The following is a 22,662-nucleotide window of genomic DNA, read 5'->3' as shown; positions in this document are numbered from 1 at the left end:
TTTATATTCTCATTACATTTCCATTACCAAGTATGACCAAGACTCATTTAGTGGAATCCTGATGTCTATTTGCTGCTAGCTATTTCAAAGAGGGTAAAGAATCATTTAGCTAAAGGTTTTTGGTTCTTGATTAAGCAAATCATTTAATAAAACATTATTCGGCCAAATTATGTTTTATTCACCTCATGGATTTGTATTGTGAATTGCTCTGAAAACATTCCAATTTCTTTCAAATTAGTGAAAAGCTAATTTGATCATTTGATCATAATCCCAAATTCTTCCAGATAAACTTTGGTTTCAAACACAAAAATCCATTTTAAACTGTAATACGGTTTTCAACCATGTTCCCCTTTCTCTTTGTACTTAGTAGTTTAGTTTAGTTGAGTTTTACTAGTCTTAGTTGAGATTGTTAAACTGAAATGTGTTTGACTTGGAGCTGAATGATTTTTGTTAATAAACTCATATTTTGAACAGAAGTTGTGGTGAATTTATTCCATGTATGTGCAGAATCAACTGTTTGACCATGATTAGTGCTCGAATCACTCTTTCATCTATTGTTCTAACACACAGCTAGTAGGGCTGTGTATCATAAAAAGTATATAACAGACGAAACAATATCTGATTAAATACGATTTTACCCCCCCTACTGGGGAGGATATAAACATCTTAAAGTATCAGAAAATATAAATTCCCAACTGGCTGGAAATAAAATTGAAAACAATATAAAATCACAACACAATTCATTTTTACTCACCCCCCCAAAAAAAATATTGCTGAAGTATCAATAACCAGAATATATTCACCTCAGAATATCAGCTCTGCATCAGTGATCCCCGTTTATAAGTCACACATTGCAGATCAGAATCTGCATAAAGTCAATCCATCCATCATTAAATGAACTAACTCATTTAGGCCTTACAAAAAAACTCTGAATCTTTAAACAGAACAAAACAGTTTCAGTGCAGAATGTAGGATTTCTTATTGGCTGTTACTCTTATTTAACTTTATTTTTAAACAAAATAATTTTCAGTCTTATTTCCTGATCAGTTTATATGACACCTGAGTCAACCAGATTAAAAGCATTCAAACAGGAGTGTCCCTCAATCTATTAACCTGCTAAACAAAGACTGCTGAAGTAAACAGATGCTGGCATTGTGGAAGTTTAAGGAAGGAATAATGTATTCTGCTTTCTCCACAATTATGTCAGTTATGTCAATCCAACACTTTTCATTATGACATCTGCTATAAACAAGCATTTTTACATATCTGATGTCTGGAGAGCATCTCAAGAACCACAAAAGGGGCCTCAGCCCCAATTTGGAGATCCACAGCTTTACATGGTAAATTATATGCCAGACTTGTTTTTTTAAAGAGCAATGTGTGGTGATCAATATCTTAAAGTTTAAAAATGTGCCACAGTTTGCAGGTAAGCATAGAGGTATGAGGCTTACATTAAAGCAAATGGTAGATTTGACATAAAAAATAAAGCTAATCATATGAGAGTTAGGGGATCTATGATAAAGACCAGATTTAAACCAAATCTGGACATTTATTGCAAATCAAATCTGCTTTAAATCTATAATTTCACAAGTTTATTGAATCAGATCAATCATAGTTGTTTTATGAGCACCATTTTAGTTAATCTGATAGATAAACTGATGTCATGCTTAAAAGAAAATGAAATGTGAGTCTTCAACATTTCTTCTAAGAAACGGACAAATACAATCCAGTTTTTCTACTTTCTCAAGGAAAATATTTTTGTTTTCAAAAAGTTTTATAAGGTGACAGCAGCAAATAACAGCAGTTAAACTTAAAACAGTGTAACTAACGAGGCATAGCCATCTTTTTCAGTCCCAGTTGTTTCACTGAAATCATTGAGCATAAATCAGTGAAAGTGCATTAATGTAAAACAACCTAAAAGAAGGCAGAAAGTGCTCCTCTAAGTTCCTTTAAATCCCTCAACAGGACAAATAGTGACTCCCACCGTCCCCTCACTCTGTCCCGTGGCCCAGCTGTGTAGTGACCAGCATATGGTAGACTCCCTTCTTTGCTAGCAGCTGATGATGCGTCCCCTGTTCAACCACCACGCCTCTCTGGAAGACGGCAATGCGGTCGGCGTTCCGGATAGTAGACAGACGATGCGCCACGATGATGCACGTTCTGCCTTTGCTGGCCTGGTCCAGGGCGTCCTGCACCACCTGCAGAGAGACGAGGAAATCATCAACATGCTCTAGTAAAACCAATTTCCATTTATGAACTAAACCAGCAAGACATGGGAAGTACTTTTGCATGCAAAGTTTATTTATTTTTTTTTTTAAATAAGTTTTATAGATGGTACACCTGCTTGAATGCTCGCTCCGGCTACAGATCATTTCCTCCAAGTTGATCTCGAGATGATGTGTGTCTTTCTAAGACAAGGGTCATTGAGGTAGACGAGGACTGAAACTTGCAGCATTTCATCAAGCAATAAGCGCTAGCCGTCTTCATATAGGCCACCCAAATACATTTAGTAGGTAATATACAAGACAGTATTATGCACTGCCCCAAGATGCTTTCATCTGTATCAGATCTCTTCTATTAAAGATATTTCTAGCATCAGACAGATAAAGAATGATGCCCTGGCTCTTTCTATGCTGGCAGGCTACTCAGAATAAACGAATGATCTGAAAGTTTCTTGGCCCCATCAGGCCATTAAAAATGGCCTCTCTCAACGAGTCTGGTTCTGCTTCAGGGCTTTCCCCATTAAATATTAGCCGTTCTTGTCCACTGTCGCCACAAGCTTACTCAGAAGTAGTAAAGTGCAACTCTGAGTTAATCAGTTGTGTTTCCTTTGATAAAACACCTTTTGGGAATAACTAATAAAGCCAAAATGAATATTTTCTATTATCCTTTAGGACAAACTGGACTGTGTGCTGATTGACCTGAAGCTCAACATTATGGCTGATTCTTTAGAGAATACAACTGCTTATGCTCTACTTCTTCTTTACATAGACTAGGATTCGGTAAACCAGTTTTGCCATAAATGTTAGTACCATGAAATAAAATATTGACCTTACCTTATTACCAACTAGTGTTTCTTAGTAAGTCTGTTTCCCGATGCGTTTGTTGTTCGTACTATATTTCCTTTCCTTTGTCATTCTTGTGTCAAACCACTGATATAACTGCTGAATCTGCATTTACTATAGTTATGATATGAGAAATGTACTCTTTAGATAACCAATAGTAGCATATGGAACCCTTTAAGGTCCCACCCAACTATATATACATATATAATTTTTCCTGCAGTTATTAACATTCTTTATTGGGCTTCATGGCACTGTGTGCCCACCATCCTTTCTAGGAAGTGATTGATTTTGCAGTTGCTTGAAGATCATTTAGTAATCAAAGCTTTAGTGATGGAATAGAAAGACAAACCTTCTCACTCTCTGTGTCCAAAGCAGAGGTAGCCTCATCCAGCAGCAACACTTTAGGGTTGCGGAGGATGGCCCTGGCGATGGCTATTCGCTGCTTCTGACCACCAGACAACTGCGTTCCCTTATCGCCCGCCTGAGTGTTGTATTTCTGCTCAAGCAGAAAAGAGGACAAAAAGAGTCAGAAACAGAGATTTTATAGTAGCATTACATATTTGTGGAAGCAGTTTCCTGTAATCAAGTCTTATGTTTGCAGGATATTTATGTTTTGGGTGAGTCATTGCCTGTTTTCCAGGAGGGTTTCCTTCACTTGGGATATTTTGTTCCAATTATAGAAAACTTTAAACTGAGCCTGAAGCCGAGTGAGAAAACAGCTGCTAAATGGTTGTCCATTTTTTGGTTACAGAACCTACATTACAAATCATGTTGCAATAAATAGGTGAGCTCAATGAGTATAAATATTAAAGTTTAAAATATCTGTAAAAAATGTTAAGATATTTTTGAATCTGAGAAGATATAATCAAAACTGCATAAGTCATACATGGTTAATTGTAGTTAAAGCATAAACCATTACTTTTAAACGTTGCGAGTCATCACAGACATTTTATCTGGATGACCAAAGACCTTTTAAACCTCATAAAGGTAACTGCTTGATAAAAACTGCTTAAGATTACCTCAGACGTTTTCTTGCAGCCTTAAAATTTTTAGAAAAAAAATCTGAGAAAAGCTATCAAGAGTCTATTGTTTGAAGTTGTTTCAAAAGCTGTTTAGATAACCATGCAGGAAGTAACCTTTGCCCCAGACCATTCCAATATTGTCCCTCTAATTTGGAACAGTGATGCTCTTTCACAATCCCAAAGAGGCTTGTCAGGTTAAAGGTATATAAACCTGCACACATTTTCTTTGATTATATACTTTTCATTTAGGATGACATTTCTGCATATGAAATGAAAAACTCTTATATCATTAATTTAACTGTTCCGGTTTAATATTATGAAATGTTTTTTTAGTAGCTGTAAGCATGAAATCATATTTAACAGAAATAAAAGGCTTGAAAACATAATTTATATAGTTGATTTCACTGACTCCATTGAGTGAGTGAAATTATGCTTTTCAATAATATTGTAATCTATTGAATATAACTGTTCACTTGTAAATATTCAATTCAAGATGAAACCTGGATTCAAGTCCTGCAGAAATATAGCATCACATCAAAATATAAAATCAACTTTATTTAAATATTTAATCAACTTTAAACACTGCCAGTAATAACATCATGGGTGATAAGAATAAGTTGGAAAATGTTTTTCTGTGGACTGGTTTGGTTTATCAGAAGTGTTGATTCTTGTCCTCCTTAACCATATAAATAGTAGGCAAAAACATCCAATATATTATGTTTGTATGAATTATAAACAGTCTATAAGATATGCTATCAAAAAAAAAATATCTCTCAGCTAGAACATTTTTATACTTTCTGGTGATAAATACTAAAATTAGAATTTGCTGCATACATAATTTTGTTTTAAGCTGCTTAAATTATAAAAAAAAAACCCACACAAAATGTTTTATTTATCACCAAGAAAAGAAAATCTAGCTGAAATAAGCTTATCTGGTGTAAATTCGATAATTCAAATATGTAAAGATGACCTTTTAGGATAGATATCCCCATATAAAATATCATGGCGTACATATTTATAAAAGGTTTCTGAAAATCGGAATATTTTCAATATGAGATTTTTGGTGACATGATGCTACATTAGGTACCTCATCTTTCTTCCTCAACAAGCTAAACAAAGAATGTGCTCCAACATTTGCTGAAGGAGACGAACCTGACCTGAAATAGAGGAGATATGACAGGATAATAACCCAGATGTTCTGTGTGATGTGTGTGCATTTACCTGAGGCAATTCATCTATAAAGCTGTGAATGTTGGCAGATTTTGCAGCTGCCTCTATCTCCTCCATGGTCACCTTGCGGCTGTTGTCGCCATAGGCGATGTTTTCCGCCAGCGTGCAGTTGAAGAGCACCGGTTCCTGGGACATGATGCCAATCTGAGATCTGAGCCAGTGGATGTTCAGCTGTTTCACATCAATGCTGTCCATCACCTGGAGGATAAAGCATGTCCCAAATTAAGTGATCAAACTGAGGCTAAAACTCCTGGGAATCTTGTTAGAGTATATAGTATCATGACGAGCACACAAAAAGCTGGTCTGTGCACCTTACAGTTGTAGTGGCAGCAATATATTATGCCTCCAGTGCCATTACAGGACAAAACAATTCAGAGCCTTCCTCAGTCATGCCAGACTGTGTTTGAAACCAGGCCAACCTCATGGCTGGTTACAATGTGAATGGGGCAACACCTTGGCCACAAACGCACAGTTGGGCCAAAAGGTAATAAGATTACACAACATGAGAGACTGACAGAAATGTCATGTAGATCCAAAGCCCTCCTAGTTGAGACAATGGCTAACAAAAAGGCAGTCTTATATGAGAGCCACTTGAGCTCCACTGCACCAAGGGCTTGAAAGGTGAACAGCACAAAGTGTTGAAAACCAAAGGCAGATCCCAGTCAGGCACTTGAGGAGAGAGCAGCAGGCGCCAACTATGAGCACCTCACAGACAAAGAGAGACCAGACTCCAGTCCCCCACCGGACGGTCATCAACAGATGCATGATGTTAGAGTGCTGCCACATATGCCTTAAGGGTTGAAGGAGAACGACCCCTATCAAGCAGAGACTGGAGAAACTTCTCAATAGTAGGCACTGGACAGGAAACTGGGTCCTTATTTCAGGCCGAGCACCACTGAGAAAATAGAAGTAATCTATTGTTATGTTGCTCCCGAGTGGAGGGTGCCCAAGCACTCAACATGGTACACCAGGCACACCAGGGTCTTTTCACATTGGTGACCCGGTCCTAGCTTGCAATTACCTAAGGGGTCCCAGGTGGGTGCCAGCGAAGGTAGTGGCCATTACCGGGCCACTGTCATACCAAGTACGCACCAACGATGACTTAGTGTGGCGTCGTCATACGGACCAACTGCTGGCCAGCAGGGGCCCTGCCCCGGATCCAATGGGTTCCTCCCCGCAAGATATCTCCGACCGGGCAGACGCGGTGGAGGACCAGGCCGCCCCGGACACCCTGTCAACCACACTTCAAGAGGACAACGTCACAGACCAGGTTCCCCAGCCCCCATTGACGACGGATTCAGCGCCACCGTCGTCTCCGGTGACCCACCATCCTCACCGGTATCCCACGCGGGAGCGACGGCCTCCTGACCGCCTGAACTTGTAGTTGATGGATTTTCATATCCTTTTTTTTCTTGTCGATTGGAAATTTTGAAGTTAGGTTATACCCCCTGTTGGGGTACGTTATCTTATTCGGGGGTTAGTCTTACTGAATATGGGAGGAGGAAATGTTAGATATTAAATCGGGTTTCACTGTTGCTATGTTTGTGCCTCGGCGGCCACCGTACCCCCATGTTACGTAGGGGATTGTTTTTCCTGTATCCTGCCAGTTCTATTCAGTAAAGCGGACCGCAACCACCATACTACCCGTCTCCTCGTTATTGAAATAAAACCCGGATAAATACATGACATGGGTCATACTACAAGTCTTACTTTGGGAAGGTAGGCCAAAATGTATATTTGGAGATTTTGTCTTTTTTATTATAAGCATATAATAGCCAATAATTACACTATAGATCATTGTAGTGCCACCAAACTTGTAGCACACATAGATAACCTAATCTAGTTCAGACTACAACTCTTACTTTGGGAAAATGTGCTTAACTCTATTTTTGTTTTGATTTTTCATTGTTATTATAAGAATATAAAAGCCAATAATTACTTATGACTTAGACAGATTTATTTTGTCATTTTGTATACACAAGTGTAAACAAAAAGTAATTTTGTTTAAAACAGCTCTAGAGAATTACATATTTTAAAGTGCAGCCTTGAAAACAGTAATAAATACATTTTAAAAATAGTTATATAAACATATGACTGTATATTTACAGTTCTAACATTCTTTTCTTTCTTACTTGGGGAAGATAGGCCAATCAGTATTTTTGCAGATTTATTCATTGTTATTATAAGCATATAATAGCAAATAATTACACTATAGATCATTGTAGTGCCACAAAACTTGTAGCACATAGATAACATCATCTAGTTCATACTACAACTCTTACTTTGGGAAAATGTGCTAAACTCTATTTTTTAGATATTTTTCATTGTTATTATAAGCAGGCCAGGTGTGCAATCTCTGCAACAGGAACCACAGCACTGAACGAAGTATAACTGTCAAAAATGCAGGAAGGACTCATCTTGGGTTTGTGAAAACTGCTAAATGGGACAATTGTACGTAGCTTCATATGTAGTGCTTTTCCTTGGGTGAAATAAATGTTACTGCTATACTGAAATCATACTGTTTGTCATTCTCTAAGCTGAATGTTGAATGACATGAAAAGGTGAGACAAGACAAAACACAATTGTTCTCTATGTTTCTTTTACATAGTGAGCTTTGCAATATAAATGAGTCTGTTGGTGAATGGACAATATAAATAGGTTCTGCCTTGCCTTGTTGGAAAAGAATGGTTATGACCTGTTCTCAGCTCAGGAACTAGGATCCGTATGATATCTGGTTGTTCAATAGCTTTGCCTAAATAAAAAATTTAGATATCACTTATCAAGATATTCCTGCTAGAAGGTCTGATGTTGCTGGGGCAGGTAATGAAAAGTGTTTGGATTATGCTCTTGTTCTAAGGCCAGTTTGTTTCAGGCTTATCCAGTCTCATGTAGAAGGGCTGGTCATATCACAGGTTATTTGCATTACATTAGGGACAGTTAGCAATGTAGAGTGAATACGCAAACTTGAAGAGGGGAGGGGGGCTTACAGGAAAACTGGAATTCTCCGGGACATCTAGTGTTAAAGTATCAGAAATATAAATTCCCAACAGGCTGGGAATAGAATTGAACATAAAATCACAACACTCAACTAAAAGGGATGACGCTATATAACTTAAAAATCTTCTGTACATTTATATTTTATTTTAGATTATCTGTATTATAAACAGAGAAAAGAAAGCTTCATATTAAGGTTTGTGATAAAGCCAGACACCAGAACATGATAATAAATGCTCTCTCTCTCTCTCTCTCTGAGATTCAATAAATGGTTTTAATCCTAGATCAAAGTTTGCCTGGTGAATTAACTCTGCGATGTCTTTATGCGCCATGAACTGTTGTTTATGGTTCAGTCAAACATTAACTATCAGACTGGAAGGGCAGGGAGCTCTCATATTGAGGTGTGTGTTCCTCCTCCTTACCACTCGGCCCTCTCTGGGGTCGTAGAACCTCTCCAGCAGCTGGATGGTGGTGCTCTTTCCACAGCCGCTGCTCCCAACAAGGGCCAGAGTCTCTCCTTTCTTCACACTCAGATTCAGGCCTTGCAGGACGGGCACGTCTGGCCGTGTAGGATAGTTAAACTTCACCATATCGAAGGTCACGTTACCCTCAAATGTATCCTTTAGATCAGAAAGAGGTGTTGCATAACAATGACTTTGCAGAAAGACCTTCTTGTACTGTGTAGAAGGTGAGTGTTGCTTGGTGCCATACCGGTGACTCTCCCTGCTCTGAAAGGTTGTCAATCTCTGCCTCTTTGTTCAACAGCATCATGAGGTGGGAAGCAGACATTTTGGCCTTGGCGTAGTTTGGAGCATAAGAGTTGGCTTCTCCGACCGCCATGGCTCCGAACAGAACGGCAGAAATCACACTGACAGAAAAACAAAAAACAAATACTTATTAGATTTCTGATGAACAAAACTGTAAGTTTAGCCATATTAACAGTTTATAAGGGGTCCCAAAAAAATATTCACACCTCTAGAACTTTTCCAGGTGAATAGGATGTCGTATTTATTTTATTTTCCTAATATGTGGTTTAATGCCATTAAATAGCAAAATGCACAATCAAATAATTAAATGTATCATTATATTAAAAACACATAAAATAATGAAGAATTCAATGTAATTTATTTTTTTTAGTGACATTATTACTCGTAATTAAATATATTTTTAGGGGTTAGCCTAGTTCTACTGCATTGTTTGTTTTGGGATTCAAAGGCTGAAATATTTGGGAAACCCTTTATTAGCAAACTTTTTATTGCTACCGTATTATTCACACTATAAGCCGCACCAAATTTATAAGGCGCACCTTCAATGAATTGAAAAGACACATAGAATAGAAGCTACAGTAGAGTTGGGCTATACATCCACTAGATGCAGCTGCGCTAAAGAGAATGTCAATATAACAGACAGATATGCAAGTCAAACTTTAATATACTGTATTATGGTATTTACAATATGACCAACCTTCTTAAGCTGTAAACCTACACTGTCTCCCTGTCTCGGTGAACGTGTGTTCGCCTTCTACATCCGCTGCTCCCAAGCAGTTAACAGTCTAGCTTTAAATGCCATGTGGACACCAATATCTAGCGGCTGGAGTTATTTTATCAATCCACCCGGGATGACACCAAGCATTGAATTAGTGGACTTCACTTGTTTTTCTGACACCATCGGTGATATGGGAGCGCATCGAGTTGTAGATCAAAAGGGACGGAGCTGTGTGAAAAAAGCCACCCTGTCTCCCAACGTAAATTTCTCTCAACCACTTACTCATCTTCTCTTCATCCATCCATCCCTGCGGAGTTAGCTTGGTGGGCAAGAAATACGGTAAAGGATGACTTTTCATTCCCTGTGTTGCGAACATTCACTGTACGTGCTCCTGTTTTATCCACAGTGGAACCTCATCCATGTTGATGATGTGCTCTTGTCTAATCTTTTTTCACAAATCTTTTTGCAGTATGCACGGAAAGAGGCCAGCTTTTCTTGGTAGTCTTTTGGCCGTTGCTACAAAACAGCAGTTCATGAGCGAATGGACAGATTACGTCATTTCATAAACCGCAAGCACCAAGAAGGACCGCCTCTTAAAGTCATTGTTAAGTTTGCGTGCTAAATAGTGACTGTTGAGACACTTCTACTTGCTGCTCTGTTCAATAACCCACTTTTCGAGTTTGTCCTCTAACTGTATCCATCTTGCTTTGTTCCTTCGGAAATTCGTTTCAGTCTTCTTTACCTGGCACAGATCATCTTCTTGCTTCCTACACTTCTTCACCATTGATTCATTAATGTTTAATTCTCAAGCTTCTGCTCTATTCCCATGTTTTACTGGGCAACTGATAGCACTAAGTCTAAACTCTACGTCATACGCCTATCTCTTGAAATAAGCCATTAGGGGCTCTTAACACACACAAATTAAAATGAAAATTCCAAGTATGCGCCAGGTGCTACTTCTTCTACGGGAGAGAATGGAGACGTCAGTTACCAGACCTGAAGAAGCTTAATCTTGATTTGTACATAGGGCATGCCGGAATTATAAGGCACGCTGATGGTTTTGGAGAAAATGTAAGGCTTTTAGGTGCGCCTTATAGTGCGGAAACTACAGGACTTTTAGAACAACATCTTTCTTGCCAAGTGTCTCCCTGTGGGACACAGAACCACTCTCCTCCCTTAACCATGCTTTGCAAAATCTTTGAAAACATAGCACTCGCAGCCTTTGATATTAAGATTTCGCATATATATATGTAATGTTGCCAAATCTAATATTTTTGATAAACACTGCTTAACTCAAGCAAAAAAAATAGTCATATTTATTTAGTATTATTCACAAAGTAATAAATCATATCTTTAAAGAAAATAGCAAATACAAGGGCCTTATTTTAGCTACATGCATCTTCTCACTCAAAAAGTTTTCTAAAAAGCTGTTTTATTTTTTATAATCTCCATGTTTGCTTCAGAGGTGCCAAAGCAATAGGAGGGAATATTTATGCAGTTCTATGTGTTCAGACTGTTCTGTGGACTTCAGACTCTGCTTAAGATAACAGGTACAATATAAATGGGAGCCATAACTATTTCTTGCAGTAAATTATCGATAACTGTATGATCCCAACACATGCTTATATGTAGAGTGAATCACCACATGAACAGGTGTAATCATTAACGCAATAAAAAGTTCTCTAGTGAGGGCAAGAATGTTTACCTGAGATGTTATCAGGTTTACATTTTTCTGATCCTAAACCGACTGCTGAACATCTGCCCAGAAGATAGGACAATACTCACAGGAATACTCCCTCCACATCCATCCTTCCTTCAATGATGAGCCAGGCTCCAAAACGGAAACAAGCTGCATAGGCAAAGTAGATCATAGCCTGGGAGAAGGAGAAGGTAAAGCCGTACACATGGGCCTTTTTCTGGGAGTTCCTGCGTAAAGGGGAAAAGTTAACTTCTTGATAATTAGCCTTCAGCTAAATCACATTTGATTGAATATCTGCACATACTTATAGGGAACTACCAGATTTTCCTGATACAAGGACTCAAACTTTGGTTCTCTTGTGAGAGAGGCAACGGTGCGTATGTTTTCTATAGCCTCTGTTGCAATCTAAAGAGAGAGCATTAAAAAAAAATTAGCCTAAAAAAACAAGGGTCTGTAGTAACATTTCCAGAGGGTGATTCGCCACCTTTCCAGCCTTCTCGAGCTCCTTCTTGTCTTCCGCTGCGTGCCCGGTGAGCATTTTCATCTGCACGGCTCCGGCCAGAGCAATGACAGGCACCACGGCCAGAATCAGCAGAGTCAGCTCCCAGCCGTACACAAACGCCAGGATCACACCGGTGCCGAGGTTGGCAAAGTTCTGGGCGAATGTCGCCAGGCGTACACCTGAGGCCTGAAGGATACGGAAAGTAAGATCAGCGATTTCAGCTGCTGGATCACTGCTACAACCTTCTGCGGAACATTAGTTCAACCATTTGAACTCACCCCCTGAACTTGGGCTGCATCTGTAGCCAGTCTTGTAGTGAGCGCCCCAACACTGTTTTTGGGGTTATCAAACCACCCAAGATCCTTCAGGACAACAATTAACATTTAAAAACAGTAAATGTTGTAAATAATAAAAATGCATAAAAAAAAAAAAGACAATGAGGTGAGAATACATCTTCAACAGGTTAGGTAAGAAGCAGCACATAATGTTTAGTTTCTGTCAGCTTGACCCAGACAGTTTATCTAGAGGAATGTCCAGCTTGAATATAAATGATTTGGTTCACAGTGATCCAACATGAGAAACTTCCAGACAAAAAAGTCTAACTCTGAGGTATTTGACCATCAGGCCCCTCCTGTAAGCCAATAGACAGGAAGGTAAAAACAACATTAGAATCAACGGGTCCATGAGAGAAGCTATGAAAAAGCCTAAATTTGACCTTCTTTCCATTCTGCTCTAGTTGTTGTGATGCTAAAAGCTAAATAATAAAGGCTGGGTCTCAATCTTGGTTTCTGCTGCATTTTCTTTCTCCTCTCAGATTTAAGTAGGACCCACAGTTCATAACCAAGCCTTTCTCTGGGGATTCAGATAAGAGCTTCTGGTCATTATTTACTGCTACAGGTTTAAACAAACAAGAGCTGGGAAGGCCATCAGGAAGGATTCCCATGAATTAAAAAGACCATTTAAGCTAATACCTGATCTATAGCCATTATATCTCGTAACCCCTGTGAATTGCCAAATGTTTCCTTCTAGTAGTTGCTCCAAAGAGGAATGACAAACACATGAAATAGAGAAGCCTCCGTAGTAAGAATTATCATCAAATAAAAGTTGAGAAACACCAACCAATGAGCTATAGATGGAAATCTGCTCATTTTCCCTTAACTGACTGACTTGTGATTTGCAAGAGGAAAAAATAAATGATTTCATTTTGATTCCTATTCCGTACAAGTTTAAAAAAACAATCCACTGGACTTGGTTTCAAAGGTTTGAAGACGTTTTGCTTCCCCTCCAGGAAGCTTTCTCAATTCAAATGAGAAATTGATCACTGGGATCAATTGACTGTGAAAAACTATTGGAAAGATATTACTGTCACTGTCTCATGGAAAGGCTTTTAAGATTTTGGAAACAGCTTTGTTTTCTACTTGTACATTTTGGGTGGGGTTGTTTGTTTGCCGTCTGAGTCATACATGCCTACCTAGAATCGGCCATAACATTAGGTACAAGGGGGGGGAAAAAGCATGAGTATAAAACCTGAAGATGCTGTGCCTAAGCGTCTCACTTCAGTCTCTGGATCAACCATACTAAGCGGTGAAGATAGCAACCAATTATTTATAGAGATTTCTTAACTTATAAAATGGTTAACTGTGTTACCTGAATGGCTTTTCTCCCATTTTAGGTAGTTGACAAGAGATATAGGACTGTTTGATGAGACTACTAAATTCTCTGATCATCTTTAATTTAAAATATGTATTTAATAAAAAATTTATTATCCCCCTGAAATAAAAAACATTGTTGCAATAAAATGCCTGAAAACTTTTTACAGTTAACAGAGAGCTAGCATAAATACATGGTTCATCCAAACGTTGCAATATTTCAGGGCTGTATTTATAATCTTGGTTAAACTAAACACACAAAAAGGAAACACTAAAAACAGAAAATATCTCCCGATTCCTATGTTGATGGCCGTTAGTTTTAAAGTAAAAAAAAATATTATGATTTAGTTTAAATAAAACAAGAAGAGTAGATCCATCATTCCTGCATCTCAAGATACAACAAGTTTAACCTGATTTAGCCAAACTTACAGGACAGAAATGACACGTAGGAAAGTGGGATAAGTCAGAGCTCTGAATGAGTTTAGTAGTAAATCTCTGCAGACCCAGCATTATTAGTTTTAGAAAACCAGCTAGCCGTTAATGCGAGACAAATGAATCCTGCAAGTTACTCCAGTAAACAACTCTGGTCCTTAAGTTATGCTAAGTCTGCTGTACACTTATTTAGGCTGTCAGAAACAATGAGGGATTATCGCCTCAGTTCAGCTTGTGCACACACCTGTCTCATCATGGCCTTGAAGGCCCCCAGCCTCAGCTTCAAGGTGAGAACTTCTCCAGATTTTCCAAAACAGAATCCCTAAGAAAAAGAACAGGAAACAAAACCAAACAGATATTAGCAGGATGTGTGTCATATGCATTAATGAATCATTGGCAGCTCTGTAATGTATTAAGCTTTCAAAAGTGACACCATGGAGAAGCCTTAACGTATTGTGACACCTTGGATCAGGGTTACGGTAACAATAGTTAGTTTGCTTTCGAAGTGCCAGAATGTGGATTATGTTTACAGATTAGCTGGCTGTGTCCCTGCTTCCTTTATGTCTGAGATACAACCTTTCTACTCAGGCTGGAAGCATTTCCTAATAGAACTAAAACAAGTAGAAACATTTTAATATTACAATAAGCATACTTTAATCTGTTTAAACTATTATATATATAACTATTATTGTTTCTGCCCAGCATATTACGTCACATTCTGTAGTCTTACTTTTGTAAGTGACATTTCCTTTAAGCTGTTCATATCGCTACAGGCTTATTATTGGCTCCAATACAAATACAGGTCTTCTTTCCAGAACGTAGTTGATCTTATTGGCTAATATCGCTTGTGCCCAGTGAGATCAAAAGTGTGTGCCTACCTGTAGAAACATGGTGAAAAGGGAAACGACTCCCATTACAACGAACATGAGAGAAAAGAAGTTGGCTCTTTTTCTGACAAGGTCCTGATCTGTCTCCACAAACACCTGAGAGGAGATTAATACAACCAGTTTGTTATTAACCCTCCAGAAGGCATATCCAGAATTGATAACAGGGCTGGCAGTGACTTACAGTGATAATCTTGGAGAAGAGGACGGCAAAGATAGGTTGCATCGCTCCATTTATGATGGCACAAATTAGCCCTACTAAAATATAAGGCCACTCAGAAGCATTTAGAAGCAGCACCCTAAACAACGACACCATGGGGACGTCTTCTTCCTGTAGGGAGAGAATTTGAGCAATATCTTGAGAAAGGATTCATGACGACGTGTGAGCTTTTATGTCTTCTAAGCATCAAGAGTTTCATAAAGATTTGTAATTTTTTCCCCGTTTTTCAAATCAACAAATAAAATATTACTCTAGAAACGTAACCTAAAACAACACCTCGTCCAAACTGTCCTCCTCATCCTTTAGCTTTTTCTCTCCCTTCTCTCCAGTCGAAGCAGCGAATGAAGAGCCTCTTGTAGATTTCCTCCTCAGCAGAGGAGACTCCATGATGTCTTTAATGGGACTTTTTTCACCTGCTGACAGCTCGTCCTCATCTTCCCCCTCCTCCGCTTTCTGGAAGGTCTGGAGAGAGGAAAAGCGGAACCCACGGGGGTTTAATTTATAAAAGACAGCCCTTCTAACACCCGATCTGGAGACATATGTATCCATATGTATGTATACCTGCATGGTGACCAGCGTGTGGTAGACTCCTTTTTTGTCCATCAACTCACTGTGAGTGCCCAGTTCTACAACTTTACCTTTCTGGAAGCCTGCAATCACATCAGCATTTCTGATTGTGGAGAGGCGGTGAGCCACAACCAGAGTGGTACGACCCAGACGCACCTGTGCAACCCAGTTGTATTAATTTGTGGAAAAATGCAGGTGTACAAACATTGTTTTAATATGGAAGATACAAATATCCATAGAACTTTCAACAGTCACTCCATCTTTTGCCTGGAACCGTACCTTATCTAGCGCAGCTTGCACAATGGTCTCACTCTCAGCATCCAGTGCAGACGTTGCTTCATCCAATAAAAGGATTTTGGGCTTGCGGACCAATGCTCTAGCAATTGCAATCCTCTGCTTCTGGCCTCCGCTCATCTGAGTTCCTCTGTCACCAACAAGTGTCTCAAATTTCTGCTCAGAATGGTAAGATCACCACATTAGACCAAAATAATATTTCTAGTTAATTACTAATGTGGCTGAAATGCTAGCAAAAGTCTGAGTTTACATCAGGAAGGTTCATGATGAAGTCGTAAGCGTTGGCCTCCTTGGTAGCAGTTTCAATCTCCTCTTGTGTCACGTCAGGTCTGCCGTAGCGGATGTTCCCGGAGATGGTGGTGGCGAAAAGGATGGGCTCCTGGCTCACCACCCCTATCAGTTCCCTGAGGTAGCGCACGTTAAGAGAGCGGATGTCATGGCCATCAATAGATACCTGCATGGATTCAGAGCAGCAGATGCAGAACAAGAGGTATAGAGTTAAGGTTTATATGCAATTCCTTAGATTTACTTAATTTTCAGAAAAAATATTATTTTCTGTTACTTTTTTATGTGTATTCTTCACTACTTATTATATTTTTACTCTCTATAAAAGAAATGTTTGTTATGGTCTCATCAATACAAAAAGGAGATTCTTGCCCAGGAAAAAATATATATTTCAACCAAACACCAATCCACACTTTATTTTAAAGTGTAACTTCTGGTATGCAAACAAACTACCTTGTTCTGATCTTATTTTCTGTGGCCTGCATTCACAGGACAAGTTTGTGCAGAGTTAGGGGTTCATGTCTTGCCACTGGATGTAGTCAAAGCAATGAGACTCCGCTGCCTGTAAAGGTTTTACATATTTTATATACGCAATTTGAAAAGAAAGATTGTGAAAATCGGCATTGTCGTTTTTTTTTTTTGCTTCATCGGGGACCGGGTCGCGGGGGCAGCAGTCTCAGCAGACTCCCAGATTTTCCTCTCTGCAGACACTTCCTCCATCTCTGCTTGGGGAAGCCTGAGGTGCTCCCAGGCCAGCTGAGAGACATAATCCCCATTTACACTAACCTTTTGAAACCGTGCTGAGATTGGTCTGAGCAAGGTAACCCGAGATAACTGTTGAGTATAAATAGCACGCAAAACTGAACTGGACCGAGCCAGACACAACCAAACTGCGCTAAACTGGTACCAGTTCATCAGTAGGGATCAGCGCAGTTCAGTTGTGTCTCAGTTCTCAGATAACAAAGAGCGCATGAGCAGACCGCGTCATCTCCTTACGTCAGCCTACATAATCATGAAATTTCAGACATTCATTAAAACACTAGCTTACCTCCCTCATTCCCAGTGATGATTCTGCTTAGCAATGTGATGTGCCTCAACATCCATTGTTGTTTTTTGCCTCTGTTAGCCCTGATTGGACTATCGTTTGTCGTATCCACTTCCCAAAAGCCGACTGTTGTTAAGTAAATTCACCAAAGGCTGCCTTCTTCGCCTGAATCTCTACAAACAATGAAATATCACAATGATAACAAAACATAACTTCCTGAATGTCACAGGCGCCACCATGTGGATTTGTTTAGTAGTACTGTAGATTGCCACTAGAAGGCAAGGAATCGCGCAAGGTGGTCTGTAAATGGACGTAAGGAACCAAGCATGGCACGATTAAGTAATCCATGCTCGGCAAAGATCACTTTTCAGAGGGTAGTGTAAATGGGGCTATAGTCCCTCCTCTAGGCCACCTCCCAATCAGGCATCCCGGGGGCTTCTCAAAAAGATGTCTGAGCCAACTCAGCTGACTCCTTTTATGTGGAGAATCAACGCTACTCTTGGCCTCTTCTGAATGAACCCTATCTCTAAGAGAGAACCCAGCCACCATGTGGAAAAAGTTCATTTCAGCCACTTGTGTCTGGGATCGGTCATGAATAATAGTTGAGTGTAGGAAAATAGACCGTCCTGTAAATCAAAGAAATTTTCCTTTTTGCTCAGCTCTCCCTTCACCACAACAGACCAGTGCAGCGTCCACATTACACTGATCCGTTTATCAATCTCCCGCTCCATTCTCACCAAGATACTAGAACGCTTCCACTTGAGGCAGAAACTTTCCTCAAACAGAATATAAGCCACCTTTTTTTTCCCACAATTTGTGCAAAATATTGTAAAAGATTGTTTTAGAGATTACATTTCTATAGATTAGACAGAGAGCCAAAGCAGTGGAATAAAGGTAATGCAGACAAAGGCCGTTTTCCAATTCACAAGAACGCAAGTCCGAGCTTGTGTCCTCGCCAAGTATGTTCTTCACAAGAACACAGTAAAATGTGGACCCGGGGAGAACGGGAGCATGCAGCATGACTATGAGTCAACTGGAACAGATGCGTTCTTGTGACGTCAACACACGCTCGGCTCGTCTGGAGCCATGACGTTTCTCCTCCTCTTATTAATAGTTTCTACATAATAATAAATTCTTACCCTTTCCATTTAGTGGTGGAATAATAATTAACAGGCGGGTATACACAAATCAAATGAACATTTCGCCAAATAAAACAACAAAATAGCCATCACAGGCAGCAGTACTTTACAAATGGCTATGTCGAGAAGAGGGCTGCTGCAGACAGGCTAAAATTAGCCCTTTTTGCGGTTAGCTTTTCTGGTTGCCACAGTCCTCTCAACATTGGAATTTTTTTCTTAATTATGTGGTTAATCAGTAAATGGGCCATATAGTGATGCTTAAAAGTATAATGAAGTATAATGTCCCATCCGGGGACTATGTCCATTCTTGGTCTTCTTGTGCATGTGAGTTGGAACAGTACTAGGGCTGAGGCTGATGGCGTTTCACAAACAAATGCACAGCTGACTTATAAAGGAAGGTCGTTTGTGCCAAAAAATTAGAATAATTTTCTTTTAAAAAAAACATACAGGTAAAAGCCAGTAAATTAGAATATTCTGAAAAATGATTTATATTTTGACACACGGAATTTTGGATTTTCATTTGTTGCCACTTCAAATCATCAAAATTAAATGAAATAAACATTTGAATGCATCAGTCTGTGTGCAATGAATAAATATAATGTACAAGTTACACCTTTTGAATGCAATTACTGAAATAAATCAAGTTTTTCTAAATACTCTAATTTACTGGCTTTTACATGTATGGTTACTCTATATCTGGACAAAAAAAATGTCTTACTTCTAACTATTTAACTGACTATATCAACTTGTTTGAGTGCATTTGTGTTACTCTACAAAGTGCAGAATAGGGAAACCTCATAATATTTTGCAAGAAAGAAGAAAGTAACACTAAATTTATTCCGTGCTCCTTCACAAGGCGACCTGCACAAATATGTCAATATCACACATTACAATAATGATAATAACAGTAAAAATGGTAGTGCTTTCTATTTTAAACAAAAAGCCATTAGATCCTGTTATACATTTGATATACATCTTTCTGAGTTATATTTGCAAAAGCACAAATTTACTGACAAAGTATTCACTATAGTTTACAATAAAAACATTACTTACAGATCCTTCCTGAATATCGTAGAACCTCTGCAGCAGCTGGATCGTAGTGCTTTTACCACATCCACTGCTACCAACCAACGCCATGGTCTGTCCACTGCTCACACTTAAGCACATTTGGTCTAATATCTGAGGAGGACACCAATGTTAGCTGTTAACCAGTTTAAACTGACAAAAAAATTTACTGTAGAAGTTCTTCCACAGAGCAGTAGATGTGGAACCAACCGTGACATCAGGCCTGGACGGGTAGCTAAAGTGGATGTTACTGAACTCTATGTTTCCTTTGATCGGGTCCGGCTTAAACCCAGTCTCTGAATAACTGTCGATAGTTGGATTCTGCAGATAAAAAAAGAACAGAAATGTGAAAATGTTTTCTTTGCCCAAATCAGGATTAAAATATTTCTACAAACACTTCAAACCAACATTAGGAGGAAGGCTGTTCGCCTTCCATGTTAGAGTGAGCAGGTTTAGCGAGACCAAATGTTTATTTCCTCAGTTCTTTGTGTTTTCGACTGCTTTTCTTGATGCAGTCAAGACTTAGACACATATTAAATTTCCCCTAATTTTCTCTGTAAGAAATTCTTTGAGTTAGATGCTTAAGCAATATTCAAATTAATTACCATGAATAAATCATATCACATCATATTTTGACATATGTAATTTTCTGAGGAGAATAGAGCCTCAAGACCTACTTAGGTGAGTCGTCTCTTGTCTAAGTGACTATGACCTCTGTTCAATAAAATAACAATAACCAACTACTGATAGATTTTTAAATCCCCTGCATTAAAAGAATGTATCAAAAGACGTCCGATTAATTTCAACACCTTTTTAAAAAATCTGAATCATTCAATTCCATTTCGAGAGCGAGATCATCTGTGGTAGTAGCACTAGACATCTTCCAGGCATGTGAGTAAAACTAGCAGCAGTTCAGTGGACAGGATGAATGAATGGTAGCTGGCACGCGTGGATGACATCATACACACTCTGCTTTGTTTTAAAAAAATATAAATATAAAAAATATAACCGCGGATGTCTGGGGGACAGTGATTCATAAAATTAAGGACCCAATTTAAAATAAAAAGATTTTCCCCTTTAAGGCTCACCTTAAACACACCACTGGAACTAGAAATTTTAATTTATAAATAAAAAAAGAAAAATAAAAAAAGAAAGGGAGAATGTTTTTTAAAGACAGAAACAGCGCTACAGCTGCAAAAGAATGGAAGATGGCGGGGAAGAAGATTGATGCTCGGATTAAAGCATAGGTTAATATATACATTTAGAAGGAGAGCGGAGACAGAGGTCGCCGATTTTACTGAACAATGTTAGCACTGGGGAGAATGTTCCTACAGCAACAGGTCGATTAACCTGCTTTTTAAAATGGAGCCCTGCAGGGCTTCTTATTGTAGATGAATTCATAATAATTTTTTTAGCCTTGAAGAAAAATATTTGAAAAATAACAGTATGGTTTATCAATTTACATTAAAAGTCACTGGGTGGATGTAGAAAATAAGCTGGATTCACTAAATGGGATTGGATTTACACAAAAAAACAACTGTGCAGCATCAACTGAATGACCCACAGTTCTTCTCTGAGGCAGCAGGGGCTCCAATTAGAGAAAAGTCCTTCAAGTCATTATAGTTGGCAGTTGGCTGCTTCAAAGGAACCTCACAGTGTGCCAAAGTGCAGCAATGCACATTCAGTGATAAAATCTGACAACACGCCTTCAGACAAAAAGTGTGCGTTAGTTCATATTTGTTGCATTACTCACATGATCGATGATGTTGTACACCTTATAGGCAGCTCCGCGGGCACTAGCAAATGTCTGAATGTTGGGAGACGTTTGCCCCATTGCAAACACTCCAATGATCACAACAAAAAATACCTAATAAAAAGGAAATAATGCTCTTATTTAGCAAACACTACTTTAATCTTAAATTGAGCTAAACAGATCAAGCCGACAATGTGTGTTTGCCTACTGTGAGTGTAGCGTGGTACAGCATGAAGCTGTCTCCACTACACATTTAATTTGAAATTCCGCTTTATTTTTCTTCTGCAAAGAGCCAAAAATGTTGATATTAGAATCAGAGTTCGCCACACACGTATATCAGCTTCACAGTCTATACGTGTCCTCATTCTCTGAATGACCGAGAACACACAGTGTGGCGAACGCGCCCTCTGCTGGTCAGGGGTCGACAGTGACTTCTGTTCAATAACTAATTTCAACATAACAAAATCACCTGTACTTATTAGAAAATAAATTCACCACAACTTGAACATAACAGTGGTACATTTATATTAGATTTAACATGTTTTTTTGATTATGGGGTGGATATTTTAACCTACTGATGGCTCTGTATGCCACACTCTCCTCCCCAATAACAAATGTCCACAGACATTTCTGATACCCAAAATGTACCATGCCACATATTGAAGTTTCTTACTGATAACATGGTATTACCTATGATGTAATTTTTAATTTTTTTTTTTTGTGTCGCCCTTGACATGACATACAATTAGTACTTATTCATCAAAGTATCTGGACAATTTAGCCCTAATACCAGTAAACATCAGCTACTGTACTTTAGACCCTATTTGGATCAACACTCTCATGTAACAGAACTCATATCGGCCTCAGTTCTTTTAGTCTGTTACCCGTCTCTATCTGTACAGTACTACTTCAATACATTCTCCTGGAAGCGTCTCTTCACTCGATCCAATTTCACCATTGTCCTTTTACCTTTTTAGTCAATTTTCTTGCAGCTAGTTTGTGTGAGTTCAACCCATTACCTCAGTATCCAGAGATGTCCATGGACGCCACATGGTTGGTGGTTTGCAGGCTGGAGTCATACTCACGACTGGCAGGCTCTCCGCACCGGCTTTCACCCACGTTGGCTCACCCAAGGCATTGTAGGTCAGAACCTGGGGACGGTGCCGATGTCGCTGCGGGTAGCTTTTCACTGGTGGAGGGTCAGGATCATCCTCTGACGACTCTTGCAGACTTTCCCTGGCCTCTGTAGTGTCGTTCACCTTGCCTCCGTCAGCTGCGATGCCTCTGTTGTCAGTCTCTGCGTGCTCCTGAGCCATCGTTCCATCTTCCAGA

The 22,662-nt window shown here is 39.1% G+C and overlaps 1 protein-coding gene across 1 annotated transcript; it reads right to left on the bottom strand.

The window, feature by feature from the left end:
• Positions 1 to 1,039: 1,039 nt before the first annotated feature.
• On the bottom strand, positions 1,040 to 21,438 carry LOC119779502 (ATP-dependent translocase ABCB1-like). Its single transcript, XM_038279160.1, has 19 exons — positions 21,331 to 21,438; positions 19,788 to 19,898; positions 19,566 to 19,691; positions 16,294 to 16,497; positions 16,029 to 16,199; positions 15,744 to 15,905; positions 15,459 to 15,644; positions 15,147 to 15,293; positions 14,957 to 15,061; positions 14,323 to 14,400; positions 12,276 to 12,359; positions 11,980 to 12,183; positions 11,800 to 11,900; positions 11,582 to 11,722; positions 9,023 to 9,179; positions 8,734 to 8,931; positions 5,309 to 5,515; positions 3,415 to 3,561; positions 1,040 to 2,198 (listed from the first exon to the last, which is right to left on the bottom strand). The coding sequence occupies exons 1-19, from the start codon at positions 21,409 to 21,411 to the stop codon at positions 1,992 to 1,994; spliced, it is 2,817 nt and encodes a 938-aa protein (XP_038135088.1). The 5' UTR covers positions 21,412 to 21,438; the 3' UTR covers positions 1,040 to 1,991.
• Between the last annotated feature and the right edge of the window lie 1,224 nt (positions 21,439 to 22,662).

This window comes from Cyprinodon tularosa, unplaced genomic scaffold (genome assembly GCF_016077235.1).
Source record: "Cyprinodon tularosa strain WSP-4 unplaced genomic scaffold, ASM1607723v1 ctg1486, whole genome shotgun sequence".
In the NCBI taxonomy this organism is placed as follows: domain Eukaryota; kingdom Metazoa; phylum Chordata; class Actinopteri; order Cyprinodontiformes; family Cyprinodontidae; genus Cyprinodon; species Cyprinodon tularosa.
This window is presented reverse-complemented; position numbering and strand designations above follow the sequence as displayed.